This window comes from Henckelia pumila, chromosome 3, assembly GCF_033568475.1.
Source record: "Henckelia pumila isolate YLH828 chromosome 3, ASM3356847v2, whole genome shotgun sequence".
In the NCBI taxonomy this organism is placed as follows: domain Eukaryota; kingdom Viridiplantae; phylum Streptophyta; class Magnoliopsida; order Lamiales; family Gesneriaceae; genus Henckelia; species Henckelia pumila.
Genome location: NC_133122.1, coordinates 58,895,293 through 58,908,226, shown reverse-complemented (window position 1 = coordinate 58,908,226; position 12,934 = coordinate 58,895,293). Strand labels below are relative to the sequence as shown.

Below are 12,934 nucleotides of genomic sequence, written 5' to 3'. Positions count from 1 at the left end.
CTAGTATGGTCCCATTTAAGAAAATAATCAACAAATTAGAGCTCTTCATGACCTTGGGAAGCAAGTGGTACAAATAGTCAACTTGCTTTTGTATTTCAGTTTTGGCTATGGCTTTGTCTCTTTCTCGTGCTCTATATTCTTTATTTTACTTAAAGAAGCATGATATCACAATTTTTTTAAACCCTATATCACAATTTTATAGAAATTATGATATTTGATTTTGTAAGTTTTGCATACAAGATATTTCATATCCCACATAATTGAACTTAACATCTACATCATATAATTTTTTTTAAGTGTAGTTATTTTAGAATCAAACAATTGCTGATATATATATATATATATATATATATATATATATATATATATAGCTACTGATGATGGAACAATTCAAGCATGTACCACTGTTTTGATAGCTTACCCATTAGGACATTGATTATTGTTTTCAATAACCACTATTCCAATATTTACATCAACTTACAACTCATATGAGTCAAGCATATATCATTGACGATTCTGAAACAAATTCTAAGATTAAACATTTGTTGTTTGATATAAACTTTGTTGTATGTTAAAAAGGAGTCAAGAAAGGATATATTAGAAATTACAAAATAAGGATATATTCTGTAAGTAAGACTATTTTTTAAAACTACAAATTTTAAGACGAGTTAGACTAATTAAAGGGTAAATTGATTTTTTGGTTCTATATATTTGTGTTTTTTTGTAATTTTGGATATTTATGTTGTTAATTTCAGTTTTAGTCCATTAATATTTTTTTGTACGTGATGTTGATATTGACATCAGTAATCTCGATGAAAAATGATTAAAATTTTTAAAAACTGAAAACTGCAAAAATAAACTGAAATTTTGATGATATCGATTTTTTTCTCCGGGTTCGGTCTTGTAGAGTGGATATCCAAATCTTCAATAAATCGGGTCGGATCGGGCACGACAGAGTTCTGCACTTACAAAAGCTGAGTTAGGGGGAGCCAAAGGTGTTTTCGGCGTGACCCCTCCGATGCCTAAGTTAGTGCTCGAAAGTGAAAAAACTTGACAAAAAGTAAGAGCAAGAGAATATGCGTGTGTGAGTGTGTGAACAAGAAGTGAATAGAAGAGATAAATGAATACACCATGAACCATACCTGTATTTATAGGGGCTTGGAGGGGTAAGTTACCTTGTCAAGGTAGAACATGTGTTAGAGTAGGACTCTAATTGATTATTCTGAAATCATATCAAATCTTGGATTCATAAGATATTGTCCTTATCTGTTGCAGATCTTCATCTGTATGAGAATACTGGAAGGTTCTAGATATTGGGCCCTTCCTGGGCCTGGGTCAGGCTCCAACCATACCAGTTAGGGCTCAAGCCCATGAATTTATGACCATGAGCCCATTTCCTAACAGGGTCATCCCAGACTGGGTTTCTCATAAAATAAGACTAGAAGGGCATCAAAGTATATTTCCAAAAATATGGATTATTGAGCTCGGGTCGGGCTTTTACCATGCCTAGATAGGGCTCGGCCCAGTGAGCTCAGCAGCTAGGTCTTGAGTCAATGACTCTTCCTTTGTCTTGAATATGTCCATCTAACTTGAATTGGTACATGGGGCATGATCGAATGAGCTTTGTATTGTCTTAAATCCTGTCTCATAACAATAATAGGTGATTTTTGAACCATGTCCCTGATTATGGGTTGTCGGGTTCGGATCGGATCAGACCCAATTATTTATGGAGGCATCAAATTTCATGGCATAAAAAATTTAAATCGTAAAGAAGTAAATATATGAAGGGAAAAAAAGAAGCAAATTTACCATAATTAAATTCCCTAATTAGAAATAACAATGCTACGTGTACATAAAGTCTTACATAGAGAATTACACGTCCTATTAAATTAGAAAAATATTTCAAAATTCTTTTAAAATTTCTTTCTTTTCAACCTACAATTCTTTGTCTTGCTAAAAAAACTTTTTGATGAAAATATTATAATTTATTTTTATTTACTAATAGAATTAATTTTACTCAGTTCAAAAAAATAATTATTTTATAAAATTTTAAAATATAATTATTTAATGAGTTCAATAAAAAATAATAATTGTCTAATTTTTTATAATAAATATATTTTAAAATTTTTAAAATTAAAGTTTCAAATTTAAATCATATATAAGCGAGATTTTATTATTATATATTTAAATTAAAATATATTTAATATTATTATGTGCAATAATTAATTATTTTATTATAAAAAACAAAATAAAAAATTAAATCATGTAGGTTTTGGTTGATCGGGCTAGTCGAGTTTGAGTCGGTCGCTATTGATTTATTCGGATTTGGTTTGAGAAATTTTTAAAAAGTTTTTGTACTTATTTATAGAAGTAATAAATATTTACTATATTTTTATATGTTGTATATTTGAAAAAAAAAATTATTGTATATTGTATCATTGATTTTCAACATGTGATAATTATTTTGTAAAATATTGATTTTTAAAAATAATTTTTATTTTGTGTAGTAAGTATATTTTAAATTTTGTACAATTGAACTTTAAAATTTAAATAATATAGAACTATATAAATGAGATTTTGTTATTATGTATTTAAATCAAAATATATTGATTATTATTATGTGTATTTAATTATTTTGTTAAAATTTTAAAAAAAATCAAATATTTCGGGTCCAACCTGAAACCCAAAACCTCAACCTTAATCCCATAATTATTTGGTAAACTCGTATCGGGTTCAATATTGACATCCCTAAAATTGCACAATATAAATAATAAAATAAAAAATAATAATATTTTAGTTAAGTGTTTGTTTTAACAAGACAAACAATTGTAGGTTGAAAATAAAGATATTTTTTTAAAAAAATTGATATACTTTTCTAATTTAATAAAACGTGTAACCCCTCATGTAAAATTTTATGTACACAAGACATTATCCAATTAGAAGAGGGCCTCGCCCACCCACCATAAATAAAATTAAACAAAAATATGGCGTCACTGTTCATAAGCGCGGAATCGTGAGCCAGATTCATGTCATGCCTCAAAATCGTGCTGTCGTAAACAAGCACTTTCAATTTTGACCCTTTGTTGACCGCCAACTCCCACGTGATTATTAAAGAATCGGAAAAATTTTAATCATAATTTTATCCTGCCGTCGTAATTTTAAAATTTTCATTTCTTTAAAAGATCATGCAAAATATAATAAGATAAATCAACTAAGATAATTTAAATATTTTGAACACATGAAATTGTTACTTTCAGAGAACATACCCTTAATTTAATCATATCGGTAAAGAAATTCAAGTTTTAATGTTTCGAATAAGCACTTTAATAATTTGTTGTCTCTGAATTCTATGTGGCCCTTCAGTTTAAACATATATATATTATATGTTAATTTTCAAATATCGCAAGCCAACTAAAAGATCACATCAAATAAAAAACTACTTACGTGTAATTTTGGTCAAATTAAATTCCCGAACGAGTACAATTTCAAATTGCTTGCTTCATCACACGATCACAAGGTCAAAATAAAAATAATCATATTTTATAAAAAAGATATAAATAGTAACAACCCAAAATAAATAAAGCTAGATCTGGAATGGTTTTGAGTTTTCGAAAGGGCAGATATACAAGGATTGTTATCTGGCCCGCCAACCTTCACTAATAATTAACTAGTGTGTGAAATAATCGTCATTAATCAAAATTAGCTAGCTGACATACTATAGTAACTCGAATGTTATGTTTCAATTGTTCCATCAATTATAATTATTTCTTCGAATCTAACAAATAATTTTATCTAGAGAATCAAAGCTCGTAACACAACAAATATATTCTAAGAATCAATCAATGATCGAGAACGCGTGCCAATTTAATTGGGGCATGATGAATCAATTAGAAAGCAAAAATAAAAAATAAACAAACTTTGTAAATAAAAATGTGTTTGATGCATCGCACCCACCAGTGGATAATATGACACGTTTTTCAAGAACCCACCCAATTGACTGCCTACAGTTAACCCACAATACAGGAATACTGCCCACCTAGTTAGAATGTGGAGTGGAGATTTACTATTTAAATTAATTAATACATACATCAAGCTTTTAATTTTGGAATCAGTTACTTCAGATTAATATGCTTAACTTATAAAGTAATTGAATCTCTAAGTGGTTTTATTGTTCACCTTCAATTCAAGAATTGTTAGAATATTGTTCCACATTGGTAGGATACAATTCTTGGGAGCCCTTAATATAGACAAGGACAACCCTCACTTCTTGAGCTAGCTTTTGAGGTGAGTTAGGTCCAAGTCTCATTTCTAACATGGTATCAAAGCCCGGGTTCCCGTTATGTGTTGGACGACCCATAGTTGGCCTCACCTGTCCCATAGTTGGCCACCCATTTCATATATCCACGCTCCAGTCGTTTCATTCCTGAGCGTGAGAGGGGTGTGTTGGTGTATTGATTTATGTCCCACATAGGTTGGCTAAATAACCTGGACCTCTTTATATGAATAAGGGCAAACCTCACCTCTTGAGCTAGCTTTTGAGGTGAGTTAGGTCCAAGTTTAATTTTTAACAAGAATATTTTATATCAATCGTAAAAAAATATTATTATTAAAATGAATTGAATTAAGGTGATTCCAAATTATCCAAATTCATATTATATATAGTTATATAGATCAAATAGAACCCCTTTTTATGTTTTTTTTTTATGTCCTCACTTTATAAATTAAATATAATTTTTCTCATTTATATTTGGACAAAGAATATTTATATTTGATTCGATTGTGCTAGATTTGATGAAACCCCAATCCAAAATATTAAACTTATTTGTTATTATTTTACATGTTAAGATTGTGCCATCACCATATTTAATTAAAAAAAAAATCGACATCAAGAATATTTTGAAATCTTTATAGTATTCTAGACATAATTTTTTGCGTTGGATATATAAATAGGGATATGAATTTTTAAAGTTATTCTGTCGATGCATGTGTAATCATATGATATTGTCTATTAATCACATCAAAATGTGAGAATATAATTAAATTGACCTAATTAAACATAGATAGAAACTATATAATGTTTTTAGTCATGATTTTACTTTTATTTTATTGGTTTAATTTTTCCGGGGAAAAAAAAGAGGCGTTATAGTACGCATATTAGAGGTGAAAACACGGTACCATAATCAATGGATGGAAGAAATTTCCTTTGTACTATGTTGCACCAATAAAAATAAAAATAAATCACATTTAATTATTTTTCTTAAACATATTATTTTATTGTCCCTACCAAGTAAGCACTACAAAGACTCGCACTTATTCCCCTCCACTATAAATTCCCCTCCATGCACCCTTCACTCCACCACTCTCATATTCTTACAAACCCCTCTTACTTACAAAATTTTTCCTCATCATTTTTGCTAACCCTATAATGGTTGGGGCCGATTATACCTATCCGTCACCGGACAACGACTACATCCTCGACCCATTAGGGAGCCACCGTGCCGCGGTTCCTCCACCGCAACCTTTCGTAAAGTCGTTAAAGAACACTCTGAAAGAAACGTTCTTCCCCGACGACCCCCTCCGCCAGTTCAAAAACCAGCCACCGCGGAAGAAGCTAACATTAGGGTTACAGTACATCTTTCCGATACTCGAGTGGGGACCTCATTACACGTTGGAGTTGTTTAAATCTGATCTTATTGCCGGAATCACCATAGCCAGCCTCGCCATTCCTCAAGGGATTAGTTACGCCAAGCTTGCTAACTTGCCTCCAATTCTTGGCCTTTGTGAGTAAAAAAATTATAAATCCTTTTGACTAGAAAATGTTTTATATACACATATTTTGTAGCTAAACAATTTTTTTTTAAACGAATTGTTATTAGATTCGAGCTTTGTTCCGCCATTAATTTATGCTGTGATGGGGAGTTCGAGAGATGTAGCAGTGGGGACTGTGGCAGTGGGATCACTGCTCACAGCTTCCATGTTGAGCACTGTGGTGAATGCAAACGAGAATCCGACGCTCTATCTTCATCTTGCTTTCACTGCTACTTTCTTCGCGGGGCTTTTCGAAGCTTCTTTAGGCATTTTCAGGTAATGGGATTTTTTACCATTTACCAAAATCTTGTTTCGGACAAGTTTTCGGATCACTGATGAATATATAGAGTAATGATTCCCTGCACACCCGTGGGCAGGGATTTTGTGTGCACAGCGTGATGTTCGCGCGATTTTGTGTGAATATCTCAGATGTTCGCGCGAACATCACGCGGTGCACACAAAATCTCTCAACACTAGTGTGCAGGGGATCATTGTTATATATATATATATATGCTCATGTTTTTGCTTACCATGCATGAATGTTGCAGACTAGGGTTTATAGTGGACTTCCTGTCGCATGCAACGATAGTAGGATTCATGGGCGGAGCCGCGACGGTGGTGAGCCTCCAGCAGTTGAAAGGGATACTTGGATTGTCCCATTTCACTCATTCCACGGATGTTATCGACGTTATACGCTCGGTTTTTAGCCAGATTCATCAGGTTAATTCCTTGTTTATTAATTCATCTCTGTTTTTATTGAAATTTAGAGTTGGAAAAATCTGTACGTTTATTGAATTGTTTTGTTTTGTTTTGTTTTGCCTGTATCTGATTATAATTTGCAGTGGAAATGGGAGAGTGCTGTTCTTGGATTTGCTTTCCTTTTCTACCTCTTGCTATCCAGATACTTCGTAAGTTCATCTCAATACTATATATATTTGGTGTCATAATAAAATCTCATACAAGAATCGTGCATGTATAATATTAGTCTTTCACTTTGTACGTGTTTATTTATTTTATTTTAAAAAATACAATGCATTTATTTTGTAAGTCATAATGTTTTCTAAGGTTAATAATTTAAGTCATAATCGAGTATATATTATATTATATATCATGTAAAAGATCGATCTAGATAATTTGCATGTATATATTTATTATATCTTATAATGTACTGACCTTTTATCTAGAAGAAGGAATATTTATAATACATGTTTAATTCCTGGAAGGGAATTTCGATTTGGCTAAAGTGTCTTCTCTGCTAGCTCTGTCGTCATTTAAATTAAATACCCTAGCCTCCTTAATTACGTAAGAGCACCTTTTTCATTAAAATATTATTATTCCTTTTCAAGTCTTTTCTCCAAACCGGGCTTGAATATTTTCAAATTCAACCAACTCCGTAATAAGAAAATATTAGACAAAAGTAGATGCGATTGGGTTGGCGGATTTGCGTTGAGTGCAAAATCAATATTTACCTTTAATTAATTATACCTTTTAAGGCACAAATACATTACAAACGTCACCATACTCGAAACTTTGACAACTGTGTAATAACGTGAGTTTTATGGTTTGCATATCTTTGTCTGAATTAATGAAACTATTCTAATAACATGACTGGACACATAATTTGTACGTACTTCAATCTCCAATTTATTAAACTCAAAAAGCATTTAATCGTGTTGTAAAAATTGTACTTCAATATTAATTATAAATTTATTTTGCTAATGAATATCGATGCATGTTTTATTAATGAATGAATGCAGAGCAAAAAGAAGCCAAATCTGTTCTGGATTTCAGCAATGGCTCCATTGACGTCTGTGATATTGGGAAGTTTTCTTGTATACCTCACCCATGCTGAGAAGCATGGGGTCCAAGTGGTGAGCCTCATGCACCCTTAATTAATTTCCTTTCACCACTTATAAATATGATCCATCGAATTTAATAACCGACGAAATCGATGTCGCGAGTAGCTCATTCAAGCTTATCATGTCCAGTTCGAAAAATCCAGACTTGATCAATTAAACTACATGATACATCCTTTTAATTAATATTCATTGATTGATCATGTGTTACTTGTAATATAACCATTAATTGAATTATTCATACATGTCTTCATTGGGCATGTTTGGACATTAATACATAATATAAATCTGCTATTGCATGGATTTTACAGATTGGACACTTGAAGAAAGGAATAAATCCACCATCAATAATGGATCTAAACTTCGATTCACAGTATCTTCCAACAACTATTAAAACCGGAATCGTCACCGGCATCATCGCCCTCGCTGTAAGTTCTTCTCTCAGCCTTTATATATATATTTCGTAGCGTATGTATGTCATTAGAGCTATAATTAACGTATAATATATTTCTTAATTTGGACATGCAGGAGGGAATAGCAGTGGGCAGAAGCTTTGCAATGTTCAAGAATTACAACATTGATGGAAACAAAGAGATGATTGCTTTTGGAATGATGAATATTGCTGGCTCTTGCACTTCTTGTTACCTCGCTACAGGTCTCGTATCGGAATTTAATGTCAAAAAACTAATATAGGAAGAACAATGAATAACATAATTGTGATCGGTTGATTGATTTGACCAGGCCCGTTTTCCCGCTCCGCCGTCAACTTCAACGCCGGATGTAAAACCGCGGTTTCGAACATCGTCATGGCATTTGCTGTCATGTTAACGCTCTTGTTCCTAATCCCATTGTTCCATTACACGCCGATAGTGGTCCTTTCCTCCATCATCATCGCCGCCATGCTTGGCCTCATCGACTACGAAGCCGCCATCCATCTGTGGAAGATCGACAAATTCGACTTTGTTGTGTGCATGAGTGCGTACCTTGGCGTAGTCTTCGCCAGCATCGAAGTTGGCTTAGTCATGGCCGTAAGTATATATTTTCATTGCACACCATTTCGGAGTTTGAATACGATATTGATATATGTTACTACTTGAATTTGCAGATTGGACTGTCTATTTTGAGAGTACTGCTGTTTGTTGCAAGACCAAAGACATTTGTTCTAGGTAATGTTCCAAACTCCAAGGTTTACAGAAATGTGGAGCAGTATTCGAATACCAGCAGAGTTCCCGGAGTTCTGATTCTTGAAATTGATGCGCCCATTTATTTTGCCAACGCAAGCTACTTGAGAGAAAGGTAACAACATTACAGAGACATGCACATGTACAAAATAAGGAATAAGCTGAGTTATATATTATAACAAGTGTTGCAGAATCTGAGACCTTCTTGCTGCAGAATATCGAGATGGATAGATGATGAGGAAGAGCGAATAAAGTCGTCGGGAGAAACGGGATTGCAGTATATTATACTCGACATGAGTGGTGAGTAGTGCATGTTATATATATATAAGAGCTAGATTTCATGCAAAATCATGCATATATATCCAGTACGAATATTCTAATTAATCTTGAACTTGGCATGCAGCTGTCGGAAACATCGATACAAGTGGAATCAGCATGCTCGACGAGCTAAAGAAGATCGTCGATCGAAGAGGGCTCAAGGTATATATGTATCCATTTCTTGTCAATAAATATATAGTTAGAATTTTTTTGAGATTATAATATTCCAATATTCTTGATTGGAATTTGGTGTGGATATATATTGAACTGCAGCTGGCACTGGCCAACCCGGGAGCTGAGGTGATGAAGAAGCTAAACAAGTCGAAATTCCTCGAAACGATAGGCCAAGATTGGGTGTTTTTAACAGTGGAAGAAGCTGTAGGAGCATGCAATTACATGCTACACATGACTTGCAAGCCAATCATGGCTCCTGATCAAGCAGGAAGCTATAGCAGCAATGTATAGGGTATATATATATATATTTGCATGTCCGAGAGAAATTAAATAGCGTGGAGTTTATGTTTGAGATTTCTACCGTGGAAGCAATTTTCTCCACCAAAATAATGTGTACGTAGCTTAAAAAGAAATGTACCAAATATTACTTGTATATCGTCAGCGCTATTTTCAAAAATTAAAAGTTGAAGAAATATGGGTTCTTTGTGCCACTGTTCCATCATTTGATCAGTTCAAAGAAAAATGATCAGTTGTAACCATATATGTGTTAACTTTTATGGTACATTCGTACGTTCTTAAAAAACTTATTAATTACGAGATTTGTTTGATAATTGTGGAACGAGTTAGAGATCCGACACATCTTTATCTTATTTCTGCTAAAAATATAAGCATGATTTATTGCTTTTGTGCATTTGTTTTTTCATTAATAATTCCACTTTTTTTTTTGAGCGAGTGATTGGAAATTTTTTAGGGATGGGAGTAGTACTAAAAGTTTTAACCATTTATTGTACTGCATGTCTCCATGCATAATTGAAAATAACTACCACGCGCGGTAACATAGATATATAAAGTTTTTATTTTTAAAATAGAAAAGATTGTATTTTTGATCTTATATATATATTTATCTCTTTGTAATTTTGGTCATTTATATGTAAAATTTCAGTTGTAGTCCTATATCTATCAATTTTTGATCATTTCAATCTTTTTTCATTGAGAGTGCTGATGTGACATTGTACATGTCCATATTTTTGTATCACATTAGCGTCACGTGCTGCCACATCAAGAAAAAAAACTAAAATTGCAAAAAAATTAATTAAAGTAAATATGTGAATGCAAATAACCCGTAAATAAATTATTTAATTTGGTTCATTGAGACGGGAGTGATGGGAATCATGAAAGTGCGTTCGTAATTACTCACAAAATCTTTTAAAGACAAAATGATGATTAGTTATAGGTGGTTTTCACTTTATTAATTTTCAAATATTGCAACCCAACTAAGAACTTACCTGTAATTTTTGGTCAAAATTCCGATCGAGTACATTAAATTTCGAAGTGCTTGATGCTTCGTGGCTTGCTCAATCACACGTTAAAAAATCATTATTTTTTTTTCAAAAAAGACATAAAGCTAGAAATTAATGGAATGTTATGATTTTCCCAAAGGTCTGCAGATATTATCTAATTAATGTGTGCGTGGAATAATCAAAGCTTGCTACAGTGGGACAAGAGATCCATTGAACCTACGTACATATATATTAATAGATAAACCTGTCTAACTGAACATTTGTTAATAGTAATCTTTCGCGTGCATAAATAATTTATGTACATTTAAAAATAATACACAGTTTTTATATTATTAAATTGAAAAAATAAAGTTAAAATATGATAGTTAATTATAATAAAAACTGCAATTTTGGTCATTTATGTTTGTCACTTTGCAATTTCGATCTTTTATGTTTTCATATTTCAGTTTTAGTCCTGCATATTTCGATTTTTGGCAATTTCAAACATTTTTATTCAAAGTGATCAAACAAAATACTATGCAAACGCCAAGGGATTTTAGAGGGGAAAGATGTGGATTGCTTGTTTGCAGAGTTTGATGTGGAGCTGTGGATTATTTTATTTTCATCTTATTATTTTACCTCTTGCAAAGTTAAATAAATTCATATTTATAATTTTTATTTAATACAATGCAAAAATATATAAAATTTTATTTGAATATATCCGTTATCCCAAATAATTCGTTGTCAATCATAAAATCAACGACAAAAAATTTGTTTAATTACACATTTTTTTTTTATATAAACAACGCAAATCGTGTTATGATTTAGTACGTTTAATAATTTATCATTTTTTAACAGTGTACTATTTAATTTCAATTCGATATTGTATAATTTGTAACAATCAATTTCTTAATTTTTAAATTGCTCATACAATTAATTAAAACTCTGAAAATAATTTATAATTAACAATAATGAGAGAATTAAAATATAAAATAACGTAAATAAAATAAAATGTATAGACAAATTAAAAAAAACAAAATAATTACTCGTCAATTTCAGAAACTAAATCATATAATATATAGATCAAATTTTAAAAAACAAACAAATAAATGCACTAATATTATTTTTAATTCAATATTATGATAATATAAAAATAATCATTTAAATCTAGAATATATATAAGAATTTCGGAAATGAAATTAACATGATTGTATAGTGTTTGCAATTGTTTAAGGTGTATGGTTCAGAAAGGATCATTTTCCGGTGTCTTAAGCATTTCCGGTGTCTTATAATAATTTCATTGGTGATAAATCATAAAATTGATACATATCTATACATAATTTTATTTGCATTTGATTATTTTACCTCTTGCAAAGTTAAAGAAATTCATATTTATAATTTTTATTTAAAACAGTGTGTAGGCATTTATCGTTTTACCAAATTTATAGATGGTGGTATTGGTGCAACTCAAATATCTTTTTAAAATGCATAACGACTCAAACGTCATGGTTCGATCACTTTACCAGCAGGGACAATTATTGCACTCAACACTCTCCCTCCCAATAATTGCACACCTTGCAATTAATTAGAATCGAACTCATGATCTTAACTTTGATACCAATGGTAGGATCGAGCGTTTGTCGCTTTACTATTAACTATAGTAGGTGGTAATTGTGCAGCTCAAAATTTTTTTAAACCACAGCGCCATAATTCAATCGCTCTACGAGCAGGGATAATTATTGTACCCAACACAATGTAAAAATATATACAATTTACTTGAATATATTGGTTATCTCAAACAATTATTTGTCAATCCTAAAATCAACGGCTGAAAAATTTGTTTAATTTCATATGTTTCGATATAAATTAACAAATCAAAGCGTGTTATGATTCAACGTTTAATAATTTATCAATTTTTCAAAGTGTGATATTTAATTTAAATTCGATATTGCATTAATCAATTTCTTAAATTTTCAATTGCATAAATTGCTCATACAATTATCACATTCGATTTTTTTTTAAAAAAAACTCTCTAAATCATTTATAATTAACGATAATGAGGAAATTTAAATATAAGACAACGGAAAAAAATAAAATATATAGGCTCATCGAGTTCAGAAACAAAATCAGATCAGCCAACTCAAAAATCTACAAGTCACATCTCTTGCTAGGTGGACAAATTCGGATGATATCTCGTCTCAAGATAGAGTTGGATGAACTTGAAGCAGCAGATGGCTGACAGACCAATTCTTGTTTTATGGTCATATCTCTCATCTTCATTATCCAAATAAAATGATTTAGCATGCGTTGAAAATAT

The 12,934-nt window shown here is 31.4% G+C and overlaps 1 protein-coding gene across 1 annotated transcript; it reads left to right on the top strand.

The window, feature by feature from the left end:
* Positions 1 to 5,372: 5,372 nt before the first annotated feature.
* On the top strand, positions 5,373 to 9,845 carry LOC140887421 (sulfate transporter 3.1-like). Its single transcript, XM_073294663.1, has 12 exons — positions 5,373 to 5,780; positions 5,877 to 6,084; positions 6,357 to 6,528; positions 6,651 to 6,716; positions 7,566 to 7,679; positions 7,976 to 8,092; positions 8,193 to 8,319; positions 8,406 to 8,692; positions 8,770 to 8,960; positions 9,060 to 9,145; positions 9,249 to 9,325; positions 9,437 to 9,845. The coding sequence occupies exons 1-12, from the start codon at positions 5,426 to 5,428 to the stop codon at positions 9,626 to 9,628; spliced, it is 1,992 nt and encodes a 663-aa protein (XP_073150764.1). The 5' UTR covers positions 5,373 to 5,425; the 3' UTR covers positions 9,629 to 9,845.
* The last annotated feature ends 3,089 nt before the right edge of the window (positions 9,846 to 12,934 follow it).